This window comes from Dicentrarchus labrax, unplaced genomic scaffold (assembly GCF_905237075.1).
Source record: "Dicentrarchus labrax unplaced genomic scaffold, dlabrax2021, whole genome shotgun sequence".
Classification (NCBI taxonomy): domain Eukaryota; kingdom Metazoa; phylum Chordata; class Actinopteri; family Moronidae; genus Dicentrarchus; species Dicentrarchus labrax.
This window is the reverse complement of record NW_026136711.1, coordinates 13,109,532-13,128,393: the sequence shown is the minus strand read 5'-3', so window position 1 is coordinate 13,128,393 and position 18,862 is coordinate 13,109,532. Positions and strand designations below refer to the sequence as shown.

Sequence of the window (18,862 nt, the reverse complement as noted above, 5' to 3'; positions counted from 1 at the left end):
ATTGCTCTCTCATACTAATGATCCTGTAACTCGTCAAAACGGCGAGGAAACCCCCAGGCCACTGGGGTGACACGTGACCACACGTCAAATAAAGCAGCAGGCTGAAACTTTAGTCTCTGGGTTTGTAGAGACAAGCGGGCTGCTAACAAAGGTAAGGGTTACTCCGGCTTTCTTGAATATATCTATGAGCTTATCCGTCTGTAATGCTTTGAAAGTTGCGGGTTTAACACCGCAGTTCAGATATCGATCGTAGTCCACGTGTGGCTGATCCCCCCCCCCAATCTCCTGTCTCTCTTTCTTTCTTTCTCTCTTCCTTACTTTCTTTCATTCAAACTGTTTATCTGACACCGCTGAACTCCTCTGCTGTGAAAGCGGTTCACTTGCTCACTAATTTAAGAGAAAAAGCTGCGTTTAGGATTCAGTCACACACTCGAAGCGGCTCTTGTTGGGAGTTATTTGTAGTTTAACCGTGAATGGAGGCACATAACAGATGCTGTCTGCCCGGCCGAACACTCAACAAATACAGGCGAAACTTCTCTTGCTTATACTGCTTTAATAAGACATATGTTACACTTTTGTCAACGCTGTCCCTCAGTAATTAGGCACGCTGTCACGTGATGTCTAAACAACACTAACTCCATTAATGAAAGGCCCAGTGAGTAATGATTATGGCCATGTATGTATATTCATATTCATATTCAGTCGCTATGTAACCGAAGAGCCTGATGTAATGATGATAAATCAGCATTGTGTGCTAATTATCAGGAACTGATTGCAGAGGTCAGTCAATCCTATTATTGTGTTTACTAACATGACTTTTGTAAACAAACCTTTTCACAGCTTCAGAAAACAGCGCACCTTTGATTTAGCTGCCATGTAGTGCTGGTGTTAGTCCATTTATTAAAATACTATTTAAATATATATTGTTTTATTTTGAAATTTGCTGAATTTGTTGACATTAAAGGGGCAGTAACATTTAGGAGGATCTATTGGCTGAGATGGAAAATAATATTTACAGGCATGTTAGTGTATAATCACCTGAAAATGAAAGATGAGCTAATTTTATCTACAGATGCCGCAGTCGGCCATGTTGAACCGCCATGTTTCTACAGTATCCCAGAATGAACAAACCAAACAGTAGCTTTAGATAAGGCGGTTCTGATTTTCTGTGTGTTTCATGGCCACTGTAGTTTCTCCTTTGAGCTTGGAAGGGGAGGGTGAAGTGAGGGAGTTGCCACTAAATCCTGCACACGGCTCCTTTAAGCTCACTTTAAGCTCATTACAGTTAAAGCAAAACTCACTTCTGCTTGATATAATTTATGCAATTTTAATATGTACTTAATTGTCTCAGTTTTAGGTCACAACATATATTTTGGTAACACAATGTCATGTATGTTTTCCACTCTTTGAACAGGAACATGTCCCCTGCTCCAGCTGATGAGTTGGACCACAAACCCCTGGATGGTGGTTGGGGCTGGATGGTGGTGTTTGGGGCCCACATTTCCATTGGATTCGCTTACGCCACGCCCAAAGTCCTGTCTATTTTCTTCAAAGAGATCCAAGAGGACTTGGGGTCCAGTTTCAGTGAAATAGCATTGATTTCCTCCATCATGCTAGCTGCCATGTATGCAGGCGGTGAGTTGATTAAGTCAGTATTTGTTGAATTGGTCTACCCTAATGGAAAAAGAAAGACTATTATCAGTATCCCTGTGAACAAATTAGCACTGGTCTTTCACAAATCACTTCTTTATACTTTGAGAGGAAGATAAGCTTACCTTTAAGTTGCCTTTGTTCTGCTTGGTAATATATTTAACTAGAAACGTGTGTCTTTCAATAGCTTGCTTATTAAATTTGTTGTTGAAAGGGGATGGTCTCAGTATGCATATTGCTTTGTGTGTCTCTTTGATAAGCAGGTCTTTAATGCTTCCCGGTTGTAGTGCAGGAGAAGCTTCTGTTGTCTGTCTTTTTTATGGTGGTGATTACAGTGAGCATCGGTACTGTGCCTGGCTCACCTGGTGGAGCTGGCAGCCCCATGTACCAAAGGCTGAGTCCTTGCTGCAGCGGCCATGGGTTCAACTCCGACCTGTGGCCCTTTGCTGCATGTTGTCTCCTCTCTCTTCTCCCTTTCCTGTCACTCCTCAGCTATCACTATCAATTAAAGGCAATAAAAAAAAGACTGACTGTGGAAATAGCAATTTTATAGAAAAAAACTTGGGTCATATGACAACAACCTTTACAATTTATATTTAAAGTGGAGCCCTCTCCCTTGACACTCCATAAAACTCCTTCCAGGATGTCAGTAATATAGATGCATGTTTTTTATTTCAGACCTATATCCAGACCCAGTGTCTTGTATCCGGATATATGCAGATTAGATCAGGGTCAGGTTTAGATGCACTTTAGTTCGCACTTTCCTTACCAATGAAGCTCTTGTATGTTCAGCAGAACCTGAAGGTTCCCTGTGGAGTTTTAGACGTGTAGCTGTTTTTTATGAGCGAATCTTTGTTTTGTGTATCTGCATGCTGAGTGACATGGTACACATTCCTGTAAACATCGTTGAGCATATCGTTATATAGTCGCGTTTTAATGTCATGGGAAGTGAAAAAGAAAAAAATCAAGAATCAACATAAATAATTTGTATGTAGACGACATATGTGCAAGTTGCTTTAACGAGCAGGACATTTTACAATTGAAAACAGTTCTCTCTGGAGGACAAACTATGTAATGGTGCTACTGTTACCAAACTACCTCAAACATATATCTTTGGCATTTCTGTACTGTAGTTTCTTGTTACTTATCAACCCCCATATACGCTCGTATATCCGTGATGATAAATACAGATATACTGTATCAATAAACCACTAACTTTAAATCTAGAGTTGCAGCAGAGCTGTATGGTATTCATTGTTATCTGAGGTCACATGGCTTCAGGTTATCACAGGTTCTGTAGTCAGCACCTCTTAATCAATACTCTTTACATGACTAGATAGCACATTTGTATTGGCCTGCATACAATAGCCTTCAGCCTAACCATACTGAACTGTTTTATTCTCTTGGTCTTGTCTCTCTTTTTGGATTGTATTGTATTCCCGTAGGGCTTTGACACACCAAGTTCATCTCAAGAACTAGCACTGATAATGGTCCGCTGATCAGACTCATCGCCTCACATCTCCCGTTAAAAGTCACACCTGAACACACCACAGAGACTACAGCTAATGGCCAGCTGACTACGGAAGCGCACATAGCAAATGAAAAAAACATCTCTCTTCTCTACAAAGAAACCACTGTTGTGCTGTATACTCCAGATAGATAATTGAACAATTTAGTTCACATGAGTTACTGCACCCACTGAAATAGTGTTAGGCTGCCTAATAAGAGGAGTGATGTTAGCTTGTATTACTCACCTGACTTAAATTAAACTATGCACACTGACACTGTTTATTTATGAGTAATTTCACTTTTTCAGGTTCATACTGAACAGAACGTATCTCAGTAATTTGTTTAAAAGCATCTAAGAGCCTAAAGAAACAGCTGTTTATGATGATGATAGTTTCTTATTAAAGAAACTGTTTTGAAAAGTGAAAAGTTAAGATTTGAGAAAGGTCTGGAAAAATACCTGAAAAATACAAAAACATTATTTTGTATAGGAGACAAGTTTTTTTTCTGTATACTGTCAAGTGTGTAACATTTAGGAGATTTATTGGCAGATATGGAATATAATATATATAGCTATGTTTTCATTAGTGTTATCTTTAAATGAGCTCTTTTTATCTATCAAGGGATGGAGTCCGCAGTGTTGAACCGCCATGTATCTACAGTATTGCTGAAGTTACAAACCAAACACTGGCTCTAGATAGGGCCATTTATGTTTTTTAAGTTTTGCAGCCACCATCATTTCTCCTGCATGCTTGAAACGGGAGGGTGAGGCAAGGGCGTTGTAATCTGTAACTACACTGTTAGATTGCCACTAAATCCTACACATTGGTCCTATAATAACCTATTAAATAAATAGTACTGTGACCAGATAAATCTTGCGACCCCTTAAGGCTGTGTTCAAACAGACTCCCAGAAGAAACACAGCCCCCTCATTCATTTGAATAGGCCAACCCAAAGGTCTCTGTGGAGGAAAAATTGTATCTGGCTCAACTTTCGCTGGAGCTCAATGCAATGTCATCTGCCAAGGGCCAATAAAATATGTGCAGGCACACAGTCGTGGTAGATAACTTAGTAATGGGAATGATGTGTTTCTACCACTCACCTTGCATATTTTATATTATATTTATATCTGCATGTGTGGCCCCAACAAGACTATTGCACCTGGGCATATGTCACACAGGATATACATTCTACATCCCCGCTTCCACAACAGGCCAAACAATCTGAGAAACCTGACATGACTTTTCCACAATGTGTGTTTGGTCTCGTTCCAAAATATAGGTATTTAGAGTTCTTTGGAAAACTCATTAGAAAACACAAAATATGACAAAATAAAAGTCTTGTGGAGGCTTTATGTGAATACATCAGTAGCTGCTTTCAAGGTTACAGGACAACACTCTATGTGACTCACCTGCACTCAACTGAGAGAGGCCTAACTGGTGAAATATTCCCCTCCACTGTGGCTCAGGCACAGGGCTTTATCATATTGTCCTTGGCAAGGCTTCAGCAATGTCACCCAGTGGAGGAGAGAGACAGGGGGAATATATCAGAGGAAGGTTCAGCACACTGGGGTCTGACACCAGGTCCCCATGGGAGAGACGTGACAGCCTTTTCAGAGAACCTCTGACTCAAGAAGTCCGAATGATAAAGTTATAATGGAAGTAGAAATGGTGGTGGTGCGGGAGATGCCCTATTGTGACACAGCTACAGAGAGAAAGATGATCTATCTTTGACCCCCGCAGGCACCTGGTTAACTGTATAAACAGCAGGATGGATATTTTTATTTCATATAGTGTAGTTACAGTGGTGCAGCAGATACAGTTGTTGAGGACAGTTCTGTACAGCTCAGCATGATAAAAAAGGAAAGAACTTCATTTTGACTCAGTTGTGTTTTACTCATTTTGTACACATGTACTGTATATGTGTATATGCATATAAGCATAAATATGTGTTTTTTAGTGTATTATTAAAGGGATAGTTTATGTGCTCCTTTATTCTCCTCAAACCTCTCTATACTGTACAAGTAGGTTTTCGGACAAAACAGCAAACATCTTCTGGTTCCAGCTCTTAAATTGTGAGGTTTTACTGTTTTTCTTCTTCTAATTCCTGATAATTAATTAATTATTAATGAAAATAATCATTATTTGTAGGCCTGGATCTTGAAATTACCGTATTGGTTTGTGGAAGAAATGACATCAGAATTAGCCTATGGCAGCATGACATGCTAACAGACTTAATAGCAATGCACTGCAGTAGCTGAAAGATATACAGAGGCCTGACGGGGAAGCAAAGTATGGGAAACACATTTAAGATGTTATGTTGTTAATGGTCAAAAATGTGTGTGTGGCAAGGCGAGGCAAATCTATTTATACAGCACATTTTCTACCCGAAGGCTAGTGCTAAGAGGCAGGAGCACAAAAACAATAATAATAATAATAATAAAAACAAAACAAGCAAGGAGGGCACACAATAAAAAACACTAAAACTAACAATGAAAATCCCACAGAATTAAAACAATAAAACAAACTAACAAATAAATTTGATTTAGGAAAATTACAGTAAATGCAACGTTAAACTTTTAGGTCTTTCTTTTGAATTTTAAAGTAGTGAACTTTGTCTCAGGCCTTAACTCTTCTGGCAGTTTTTTCCACATTTAAGCAGCACAGAAGTTACTGTAAAGGCAGATTCACCATGTGTAGTTCTGACTCTGGGAACAACCAGTAACCCAGAACCAGCCGAGCTGAGGGATCTGCAAGGTTCGTACTGATCTTGGACCTACAACCGTTCAGAGATTTCTGGACAAGCAATAGCATTTTGAAGTTAATTCTAAGAAACAGTAAGAAATGATGCACTAAAATGTTTTTGTTAGTTGGCCCGTGTTCCTGATTTCGTTGGACAAACTGCTGCCTGCTGGCTTGATAAGTGCTGCAGTAATGTTTTTTTTACAAGGTTTTGTAGAAAAATATGTACAGATTCCATAACTATAGGTTATGAAAAAAAAAAGTCAAGGCATCAGTACAGTACAATCCACATATGAAGACAGTAAGAACATTAAATTAGGAGAAGGATATAAAGAATGCGGTCATGCAAATCCTTCATGGCTGGTTGTAATCGTAAATCAGTCGAATAAATCGTAAATATACACAGTTTTGCAGGAATTCAGAACAAAATTTAGTTCACACAGATTCAGTTTAAGACAACATTCTTTCCCTCTTAGTATTTTTTTTTCATGCACTGAGAAATGAATCATCATCCATGGTAAACATGCTCTTGAAGACAGTAGGTGTTTGCCAAACATGTAATCCTCTTACTGCTCACTGGGCTGTTTTCAATTATCACTATCCACACAGAGGCCCTTCCCACCACTGACTTGAAAAGGTGCGGCATGTTTCAATAATGATGGCAGCCCGTATATTAGTTTGATTGATGCTCTCCCCATTTTTCTATATGAATTGGGTAAAATAAATATATATTCAAACGATTGGTCTTTATAGCAAGGAGAAGAAAGAAGTTTTCATTATGGCGTGCTGCAGAAGGACTAGTGGTGCAATGTCACTCTTTCAGGCAAGGTTATGAATGAAGGGAAGAGTGACAGCATATAAAAGGCTGTTTAATTGCTGATTGATCACTGAGTGCAGTATTTGACATTATCAGGGGAGAGGATAATGAGTCGCCACGTTGCTTTGCAGTGGACACAAAAGTGTGGTGGTGTTCGATCACGCACTGTGATGTCGCTTTGCCCTTGGTTTAGAACTGGTGCTGTTGTGTGAACCCCTTGATCACTAGCAGTAGGTACGTTTATTACTAACTTACTACCAACTGTTTATATTGAGATGTAACATATGATAACTCTGAACCCCTCTCTCTTTCTCCTTCTCTTTGCAGGACCAGTGAGCAGTGTGTTGGTCAAACGTTTTGGAAGCCGGCCAGTGGTCATGCTGGGTGGACTGATGTGCGGGGTCTCTATGGTAACCGCTTCTTTTGGGACCTCCATCATTTACCTCTACTTATGCATTGGCATCATTGGAGGTACAGAACTTGGATATTTTTAAAAAATATATTTCAATATATATACACTGCTGTCTGGAAAGCTTTAGCCAGGTTGATAGATTTTACTTCTTGCATACCAGCCCGGGGAATCATTACACAATTAGTTGATCACAACCCCAAACTAAGACAAAGTGTTTGCAGTCAGCTGAATAATCCAACTCATTTCATGACATGGATCCCACATTTGTTTACCTCTTTGCTTACCATTCCCATAAGCCCCTGGTTAAGCCCCCTCTGAGATAGAGAAAGTCTGAATCTTTTCACATCCCTTCAGAATCTTTGGGTTGCCAGACCTGGTTCCCTTGGGTTGCCATGCTGTTTGTTGGGGCACAGGACATCTGCCCCAGCTCCTGGGGTGCAGTTTGAGCACCAGGGGAACCAGGACAGTAATTAAGACAGAACTGTCCCTGATCCCAGAGAGCGTGGTCTGCCGTGGCCCTCTGTACTCTCCCGTAGGCTCCCATCATGGTCGTCACATGGGGGCTCCATGCCACCCTGCGAGGCTCATTACCCTGCCAAGGACTGCTGTGAAGGATTAATAGGCCCAGCAAGTGGCTGGGCCATGTGTGGTGCCCGGGGGCATGTATGCACCCTGCTCCTCTCCCCTGTGCCCTGGCACACTGACACATAGGCATTGGGCAGTTTCACCTACCAGACAGGCAGATATATGCTCACACACACAGACCCGAAAAGATAACCATGAAGTTGAAAAACCTCAGAGTCAGTGAGATTCTTTTATTAAGGACGTATTCTTGTATTTATCCTAGCCAAGATTTCAAATTTAACTGATTGTCTTTCTTTGTTGTCCCACTGCATCTTTTTTAGTGACAAACAATCCAGTTTCTGTAGTTTTTAATGTCTGCATGTCTACATTGACTTGTGGACAATCAGGTGTGCTCTGGTTGGGTGCCTTGCAATACAGAGAGTGTTGATGGACTTTAGACCATGCATCCATAATCACCCTTTCGACTAAAGACACACTGTTGAACAACAGTGGAGTATTCCTTTAACAGAAATATATTAAACCAAATGTCAAATTCAGTCAGAATTTAGCATACTTTTTAATGTATCTAAAGCTAAACATCATTTTACTTTAACATTTCACTGTTTTTTGTATTGCCTTCATCCCTTCTTTGCCAAATACACAATAAGATGCTACTTTGTGATGCTTAATGTTTAGATAACCAAAGATTTCCCCAGATGTTGAGAAATCTGAAATATTATATTATCCCTACTGTATACTATTCCCCTTTGCCAAGACTCTTTTCTATATATCTTCATATGGTAACCCTCTGTTTGCATCCACTTTGAGATATTCACAAAAAAAGAAAATCTTTTTTTTCCTTCAGCTTTATTGTGGAACCAAAGATGACATTGAGAAGGAGAAGTAAAGCACCCTCAGTATCTACCTGTTGCATCTTCATGGAAAATAAGGTTATTTTAGGTATAAAGGCAAGAGAGCGAATGTATTACCAAAGCTCTCTAATTTATTTCTACTTAAATGGAGAAATTATTTCTGAAATAATTCCAGCATTCTGTAATGAGATTTTAGCCAGCAAAAGTGAAATGAGATGGAAACTTAATGAGCACCAGGCAGAATCAGTCTTGATTTAATTTAGTGAGTACCCTTTGGAGTTTAGGATCAAGGTTTTCTTACTCAGGATTTTTGAAGTGTGATTTTGAGTCATGATTTTGAGTGTTGTTTTCTTTCTTCATACAGGCTGTGGACTCTCCTTAAACCTCAATGCCTCTCTCACCATCATCAGCAAGTATTTCCTTGCCAGGCGTCCGTTAGCCAACGGACTAGCCATGGCTGGGAGTCCTGTGTTTCTATGTTTCCTGGCCCCTGTCAACCAATATTTACTGGTCAAGTTTGGCTGGAGAGGAAGTCTCCTAATCCTCGGGGGTCTGATGCTCAATTGCTGTGTTGCCGGGGCCCTGATGAGACCTGTTATTGTATCTTGTAAGCCATCCTGTAGTGCCCCACAGAATGAAGTGAAGGAACTGCCAAATGGCTGCAGCACTAAGCGAAACGGACGCTGTATGAAGAATGCAGGGAGTTTCTTGGATATGACCTTCTTCAAGGATAGAGGCTTTGTCATTTACCTCATTGGGAACATAATGTTCATCTTCGGTGCCTATGCTCCCATTGTGTTCCTGTCAGCCTATGCTGTTAGCCAAGGCGTAGAGGAGTACTCCGCAGCCTATTTACTCTCTATTATGGGCTTTGTGGACATGTTTGTCCGGCCTGGCACAGGCCTGATAGCCAACAGCAAGTGGATCAGGCCAAGAATCCAGTACTTCTTCAGCTTTGCCATGATTTTCAACGGCACGTGCCACTTACTGTGCCCGCTGATAACAAGCTACGCCTACATGGTGGTCTACGCAGTGTTTTTTGGCGTGGGTTTCGGCATGGTTTTTGCGCTGATATTTGAATGTCTGATGGACCTGATGGGAAGTCAACGCTTCCCCAGTGCAGTTGGACTGGTCACCATCATCGAGTGCTTCCCCATGCTACTGGGACCACCTGCTGCAGGTAATTGTGCACACAGATCATTAACTATCCGTTTACAGACCTGACAGAATCAGTGTGACTCCCTGAAAAACAAGACCTCTCAGCAAAACACTTTTTGTTCATAAACACTTTGTTTATATGGATTGTTGAATCTAAGACGCCAGACACAGGCACAAGTATTTACTTTCAGCTCACTTTAAAGATCGCCTTAGGCTGCTTCTTTCTGCAACTGAAGGGCCAAGAGGAAGTGAATAATGTACACATATACAAACACGCAGTTGAAAAAAACTCCATTGTTACAGCTGAAATAAATAGCCAGTTTGGAGCAAGCTCTTTTGCAAACAACAAAGCAAAGAGCAATTCTTTTTCTCCCTTTGTCTGTTTATCTCTACCTTAGTCATGTGCTGAGCATTGTGTTGCAGCAGAGCTCAGTTGCCTGCTAGGCTGTCATTACTGTAAGAAAGCAGGATTATTACGGGTGAGTAGGGGTGTTTTGGGGTGCATGAGTTGTCCACAAAAAAGTAGTAATTGGCCACGGTTATTTACTGCTGTAAAGAAGCTGCCTGCATGTCTCTGGCTTGTATCTACAGGTCTAATGTAGGACTTGATCTCCATACAAATGATCAAACATTTGGAACACAAAGCTAAGAAGCTGAGTGTATTCTGCATATTTCACATTGACTATCATAGGCCAAACAGACAGTCACAGTGAGACAGACAGCAGTCTGCCACACAACACAGGAGCCACAGACTCTGAAGAACCCACATTAGCTTTCCTGCTAAAGTCTCCTTCTTATCTAACTTAGAAAACATTAACGCACATTTTGCCCTTGTTAAGTGACAGGCCAAACAACAACTTACACCAGAGAAAAGTGAACTGCTAACATCAGTTTGGAGGCCAGCTAACTAGTTAAATGTCACTTCAGTCCAGTTGGTGTGGTCCTTACTGTTCAGTACCACTAACTACACGGTGTCTGTCCACGACATGTAGCTACAGTGCAGGTTTGTTTACTTTGTCTCTCGTTCTGTACGGTGTAACACCGGCACTATGGCCTGCCAGCTGCTGTCAATCAAACACAAATACCGACATGCCCTTCGAGCCGGCCCGAGACAAAAAGTAGACATTTTCCCAAAGACCTTTTTTATTTCTTTCAAATGTAGAAAACTATTAGCAATACATACACAAAAAGGGACATTGTGATGATTCTCAGGGAAGTTATAAGGAGCAACATTTTCTCCGATTTATGGGAGATACATATATACATATATGCGAGATGAACATCCGATACAGAGATTACCTCAGAAAGTCACACTGAATCTAAAAATATATGTTTGTGTGTTCAGCTTTAACTGAGATCAGACTATGAGAAAGAGAGAGATGTTTGTCACAGATTCAGGCAGTAATGTTTTTAATGTACTTAAATTGCCTAGTTTTGTGCCGCTCCAACTGCTGACTGTGTTGTGGCCAAACTACAATAACTAACTTCCCGTTGTTTTCAGAACAGTAGCATGCACCAGTATCTTTCACCTCACGCACTATCTTTGCCTCACGTCTCTCCCTCTGCGTCCTCACTGCAACTCTCCCTCACAGTTTGAAAACCTCTGCTCCACATGAACCTGCATTGTGCTGAGATGGGTGAAATGTGCAGCATATTTCTTCCAGTCAGTATTTCTTGACAGATGGTTAAAACACAAACCCTACAGCTACTCTCTGTTTTTATAGCTAATTGAGCTTTAGTAATGTAAACAGCTCCGAACAATCCCAGATAGTTCCCCGGGTGCTCCAGAGGTCACCTTACCCTGATGAGATCATTGGCTGTCACAGACTTCTCTGGTGAAGACTAAGTAAGTGGCACCATTTCATGTATGTTGTTTGTAGGGAATGTATATCACGGATCAGACTTTATTTTCACTGCTCAGCATCAACCTACGAGCTGAATTACTGACCTCTTTCTGCCAGCCCATCACATAAAAGAAAAAGCCCTTTTTCATCTGATGACTTCTATCTCCTCCTGATTCTATCTCCATTCTTCCATCCCTGATAGGGCTTTAGATCGAAGTGTTGGACAGCTACCTTCATGGTCTAAATAACTGTGTAATCAGAAGGATATTGTTTACCCTTTCAGCTTTCTTGCCATTTTCAAGATTAGTGCACTTGTGGAAAACCCACACTATAAAACATTATTGTCTTCATTCGGTAAAAGCAGAGGACTGGGACCTAATGGCAGTGACAGATGATATTATTGGTTGAATTCGGTTAGTTCATGCTTACTTAAGCACGCGTCACATTTTGTTTTACAGGAAGACAGCATGATCTGATTTTGATATAGAAATAGTAATAATAGAGTTTTTGTGAATTTTCTGGCATATATTGTTAAATAAGGGTACAATACAACTGAGGATGCAATCTCAAAGGGTTAAAATGACATGTTTCATTTCACCAGGACTTTAATTGCATTCTTAAAAGTTGGGAGCCAACTGAGTATGGCTCTGCAGTGATCGTTTTACAGCCTTAATGATAATTTTTCACATGTCAAATATAGTCATTGAGCAGTAGCACTTGGATTGGTTAATGAAAGTGTGGCACAATGAGTTGGGAAACTATCACTCGTTAGTCAAGACAGGTCAAGTTCAAAGCTAAAACAGTTAATTGATAAATGCATTAGTTGATCAATAGAAAAATAATCAGCAGTTCTCCATTGTAATTGCTCTCTGTTTTATATGATTGTAAAATGAATGAATATCTTTGGTTTTTGAAAGTGATTTGAAGACTACTTGGTCTCTGGAAAACTAACAAAAATATCGCCTGATTAATCTGTAATAAAAATAATTGTTAGTTGCAGCCCTAGTCAATTTAATCTTGAACTTACAAATTGGTCACAGAGGGCTTCTGTACAACACACTTAAACACGCTATCTTTATCTTCTCACCTGTTTGGAAATCACCACAAAAAAACCCAAAGTTACTAATTGCAATAATAAATTAAATGAGGTTGATTGCTCCCAAGATGGGCTCTAACATCAATGATAGAAATTGAGAAATTCGACAGTCCCAAATAACCCTTTTGGCTGCTGTCACACACTACCATAATCAAATGCATCCTGCTGTAGAATGTGAAGTTTGCGGTTACACTAATCAAGACATATATATATGTGTGTATGTATGTATGTATGTATGTATGTATGTATGTATGTATGTATGCATATATCACATTATACTCCAATATGTTGGAAAAAGTCCTTGTTTGCTGATAATTACTCTGGCCATTGCAGCTTTTTATGCAGAATGACTCAGCTTAATAGCATAAAACAAACAAACAAACATTGTTCTACTTAACTTTACTTAGACTATGTGAGGAACTGTAGTAGCCATGACATTATCCACATGCGCAGTTTCCCCTCAAAATTGGCACCATATACAGTATATGGAATGCGTAGGGTTATGCAGTTTCCATATATTGAACAGGACACAGAGCAACTTTGTCAATCATAATGCTGGTATTGTAAATGATGTGCTTCTGATGACTCAGGATTAACAAACTATCAAAATATCCAAAGCTCTTATTTAGTACTCAGCGTGCGTTCCAGTCAATATGTCAACTTTCTAGTTCACTTAGAAAGGCCTGTTTAGTGTCCTAGAAAGATTCACTGCGGACGTACAGCACTGTAGCTGCATGACTTAATCAGCTGTGCATGTGGGCCCACTGACAAACTTTTCCTTTGCCTCCAACCTGAGTTTTAATGAGGTGAAAATTGATAGGCCCCCCAGTTTGTCTGGTGCGACCCTGTTCTGAGGCGCTCATTTAATAGGGTAAATAAGTGCCTCCCTGCACGTCTAACAATCTCCTCCAGAGGGCACAATCGTGTCTCCCCTAACTAGTCTGCTTGTTACTGCTCCCCCAAACCTCCGGGTCAATCCAATTAGGAGGAAGTGAGGTAAGTGGGTGTAATTAGCCTTTTGCTTTGGGTGTTTAATGACGCTCAGTTCAAACTCTCGTCATTGAAGTCTTGTACCTGGGCCATAATTAAGCTGTGTGAATACATTAAAAAAGAGGTGAGCATGCCAGATGGACTTAATTACCGCTCAGCCAATCAAGGACCGTCTTAATGAGGGTGATGGTCATTGGCATACACAAGCCAGATGAGTGCTATCAATCAGATGATACAGCCTGCACTGAGAAACTCATCCAAATGCAAAGTGACCCCTCCTAGTGTACAGTACAGTACAGTACATGCACACACACAAACATCATTACCGTCATTGTTTGTCGTAAAGATGGTAATTGGTGTACTTAAGGAGACCTACCAAGGAAATTGCCCTTCAATTTAATAGATTTTTATAAGATACTATAATGTGCTCCGCAATAAAGGCGCCTTAATGGAGCCCGCCAGTCAGAGAGTCTAAAGAACTAGAACTAAACCAGGTTGTCAGAAACACTCCCGAACTAGGTGATCAAATAACAAATAATATATCTCTTCCCTTCTCAGAATTTTTTGAAAGTTAAGTTAATTTCGGTGACTTTAAGGACCATAAAGAGAACACATTCCTTCTCAAAATGAGTCTCATATTGAATCACTCTTCCATTGATTCAGTAAGGCTTTAAAATAGTTTAAAGGAGGGATTGTAATACAGTGAGATGGACAGACAGACAGGCCGTCATATATGCTGAGACTGAGAGAGATAGCGACACTTGCCCATCGATCCATGTCTGGAGGCCGGGGGGTCGGGGTGGGGTGCGGTTAAGACTCTGAAATTCTGGAGGCTTAAATCTGATCTAAACTACATTTGTCACTTTTCTGCAGAATTGGCCTTGATATTTATGGCTCTGAGAATGGGCCTCCCTTCTGATTCGTTTTGGTAGCGGCCGTCCAAATTGCCTTCCCAGAGATGCAGGGTGAGCCAAGGAGGGTGTAATGGCCCTCTGTCATTTCCGACATGGCTCTGCTCAAATTGGCCCATGGTCACTCTCACTCCCTTGCACACACACATATAAGCCAAATCCGAACTTGGTTTTGCTCTTCACCTTCAAACTGTTGGTCGAATGAAGATACTGTTCGGCGACATACTGTGTTTTGCTTGTCATGATGTACAACATTTCCAAGTGTGGTTTTGTTTTTACTGACATAGTGTGGCATAAAATGGGTAGACCTGACACTCACCTTGGTTTTGAAATATAATAATTTCTTTGCATGCTTCTTTGAACAGGAATGCTGGTGGACATCTTTGGTCACTACAAGTACCTTTTCTTCATGTGTGGCTCAGTGATCGTGACTGGCGGGCTCTTTCTTTTAGTCATGAACATCTTCAACTACCACATGCTGAAAAAAGAGGAGATGGCAAAGGACAGAGAGCAGAACCAAAAAAACATAGAGAACAAGGACCAGGTGGAGATGAAACAGACCTCTGAGGCAGCGATGGAACAATCTGAGCCTGAAGGTAAAGAGAAGAACGGAGCCCAGAGAGATCCATGTCCAGAGAACGCACCAAATGAAATGTGATTCCTCTATTTAGCATGCATAACAGGGGCACATGTATGTAAGTGTGTTTGCAGGTGTGAATGCAATTCTATTCCAAATAGCAGTTTGCCCATCAGCCATGTTTCCGTCCAACTGTAGCCCTGATTTTAACCAAATTTCCAGAATTAATGGGACTTTCCATCCACTACCATTATGCAAATATTAGCAGTTTGTTTATCAGGATAAACAGCTGGTGGTGCTAATCCTCCGGTCAGGTGGGATTAAATCCTTGCAGAAGAAGAGGGCGCAGTTAAACCTCAAACAGTTTTTTAATGCACAAATTGAAAATGCACATATAAACAGGTGGATGGAAACACACTTGCACAGTCATTCACTCGATCTGTTAGTCAACAGTCATCTCAGCAACTGTGCACTACAACAACACTGGCTTTAAGCTAAATGCTAATGTCAGCATGCTAACATGTTTACCATCTTAGTGTACTGTGTTAGCATGCTAACATTAGCTAATTATGGCTGATGGGAATGTCAGTTTTGCAAGTATTTTCTCAAAACGATGATGAAGCTAGATGAAAAGTCAGGGACTCACCAGAGTTCTTACAATTCATCCTGAGGGGAACAAGATTTTTTAACTAAATTTCATGGCAGTCCAACCAATAGTGGTCGAAATATTCCTTAAAAACCCAAATATCAACCGCATATTGAGGAAAACTCAGAGGATCTTCAAAGTCTGTGGACCACGATTGTTAGAACAAATTTCTAGATTCCAGTAAATCCTACACACTGGTCCTTTAATATCTGAGAGTGAATGTTTGCTGTAAATAACTTATTTTTTTTCAAATGATCATGAACGCACACATCTGCTTTTCTGTTTTGTTATTCAATTTAACTGTTATTTCACTGTAATCTGCCTATGAAAATATTGTTTTTGTGGTAATGTGCTTAGTCTCAGGAGACTACCAAGAGATATTTTGCACTTGCAGTGTTTACATTTTAAAGCTTATAATGTAAACACTTATTATAAAATCTAAAAATAGGTTTCGCATATGAAATACTGTAGCTGCCAGCAAAGAAATGGAAGTATTACAGGTGTAACAGGATGATTTATCCTTTATTTATTTACCCTTTTAGTTACTGTTAAAGCTGTGGTAGTTGGTTTTTTTTTGTGTCATTGGGCAAATCTTCCATACTAACCTTTCAGATTATTGTAATTGACGTGTTCTGGGAGAAAGCAGAGAAAGAGGTGGGAGGTTTTGCACAGGTTTTGCCTATTGCAGCTTTAAATGAATACTAAATGATACTGTCAATGGCAAATACAGAAACAAAACCTCTTTCTGAAGTGTGATATACTTATGATCATTCGTTAATCTAAAACAGCAAATAATAGTCTTTTAAAACTTTTTGTCAGTATTTATTTAATTTGAACTTTAATGCTAAAACACATTATAAGCTATGATGTGTGGTCCACAGTAATGTCGTAATGCTGTGTTGACATTTAGCAGTGACATTTGTTATCTGGGTGAGAATGGATTTGCATGCACTGTTAATTGATTTGAGGCTCTGTGTATTAGTGCATGTGAGTGGATGTGTGTGTCGGAGTGCGACGGAGTAACAAAAATAGAAAGTGTATTACAAATAATCCAAAATCTAGTTATTTTAAGTTTATATGTTAAGGTGATGGCAGCTTTTTGGATTCTGTGTTCCAGAGAATTTAATGAAAGCTTTAGTTCTTGATTACTGGTATTTCAACTTCTGACATATTATATGTATATGTGGTTTACAATATACCATTGATACAATGGATAACACTACATTGTTAACATTAATAAAATTCACATGTATTTCATTCTGTTTATATATATATATATATATATATATATATATATATATATATATATTATAATGTACTAAGGCTCCTTAACGCAGCAGCCCAGGTTTGATTCCAGCCTGGGGCCCATGCATGTTGTCCCCTTTTTCTCTCCCCATTACCTGTCTCACTTCAGCTATGTCTGTTAAATAAATGCATAAAGTAGTCTGAAAAATACAAATAAAAAAAGAATTGAGAGTCAGACCTATTTGTTGTGGATGATGTATGAACAGTAAGAACAGTAGTCTCATTTCCTTCATCACTTATTGAGTCCAAGACAGATGTAAGCAAGTTTTTGTGTTCCACATTCAAGCAGCAAGGTAAATGACACTCAGACAAGAGAAATGTTATCAATTCAAGATGTACCACGCTGCCTCTCAAATTTGGTGGCTTTGTCCAATTTTTCACGACAATTAGAAGACTGGGAAACAAGTTTTGAAATGTCAGCAGCTTAAGGGCGTGAGCACCTAATGAAGCAAGGCCCGGAAGTTCCAGGCTAGTGCTCTGAGCTGCATGCAGCCTCACACACATCAGCAAATCAGTGGGCCAATAAATTAGAAATGCATGCGCAAACACACATACACACACATTTTTTGCTATCTCCTGTCCCTTTGTCGAGTATTATGCAAGGTCTTTGGACATGACAAGGTGGAAAGGTACCCCAGAGACGAGGCGATGGGCGCTGTTGCTGGAAATCTGTTTATCATTATTATATTTCCTCTCACCTCCTGTTCCCCTCTGGCCTTCTGACCTTCCTCTGCAGCCCACCCTCCCCACAATGTGTGTTCACTCAGAGCGTGATGACCATCGTCCTCCATGCTCAATGGTGAAAAAAAAAAACATTACTTCTGGGTCTCCAGAGGGTCTTGAAGGTGGTTAGGTGACTAGGAAATGGTAGTTGAAAAATACTGTGGCGCAAATAAAACAAGAATTGTGAATAACATATTTAAAATTCTACTTTATTGTTTCATAATTCCACAGTTACTGCAATGTTACGCAGTTATGCTGTCAATTACAAGTCACATGTATGTTATTCTCCTCTGAGATCAATATGAGCTGCTACAGTAGGGACATTCATTCTCCTTCCTTTAGGTGTTTGGAGCCCTTTTAGGTTAGATTTTATTCACCTCAAGGGGATGTGTGCTTGTTTCAAAGGTGGTCTACCAACCTTGCTGCAAAATCTAATTTAATTAACATTAGCATCCATGTCTTCAAATGAAAAAAAGTGAGTTCATAAACAGGTAGAAAAGCTGTGATTGAGTTTCTTACTCATCCTTAATGAGGACTACAATTAGAATGTATCACCATGTACTAACTGTAATTGACTGCTCTCAATTAACAAGAATGTCACTTCTTGTTAACATGGGAGTGTGATTGTATCACTCTTCATGAAAACATCCTTCCTGTGCACGGCAAACAATTGTGTTCATCAACATCTACTTACATAAATGAAGCGAGTGCGGACAAGAGACTGGTGTGTGGATGTTGATTTTCAGCCCTCCTGCTGACCTTTGGATCTGTGCGAAGCAGATCTCGCTTGTTTACAATAGGTGGCTGACCTGATGAATCTGTCTTACACAAGCGAAGAGTCGGAGACAAGCGGGAAGGAAAGAATGTGCTCCCAGAGGGCTCAAAGAGCAGTGGCATCTATCAACAGAAGAAATTGAATGGGATGTTTCAGAGCAGCAGAGATTAGATAGGCCCAGGGTGTTGAGCAAGCACAGGCGACCAATGTAATGCTTCCCTCACCGGAGTTAGATCAAACTTACAGAACACAGTGAAGCAAGGACACACACACAG

At 40.1% G+C, this 18,862-nt stretch overlaps 1 protein-coding gene across 1 annotated transcript; it reads left to right on the top strand.

Moving 5' to 3' along the window:
• The first annotated feature begins 33 nt into the window (after positions 1-33).
• On the top strand, positions 34-17,264 carry LOC127371583 (monocarboxylate transporter 2-like). The gene is made up of 5 exons (XM_051414462.1): positions 34-151; positions 1,415-1,635; positions 7,042-7,185; positions 8,927-9,742; positions 14,927-17,264. Exons 2-5 carry the CDS (start codon positions 1,419-1,421, stop codon positions 15,217-15,219), a joined length of 1,470 nt encoding a protein of 489 aa, XP_051270422.1. The 5' UTR covers positions 34-151; positions 1,415-1,418; the 3' UTR covers positions 15,220-17,264.
• Positions 17,265-18,862: the final 1,598 nt, after the last annotated feature.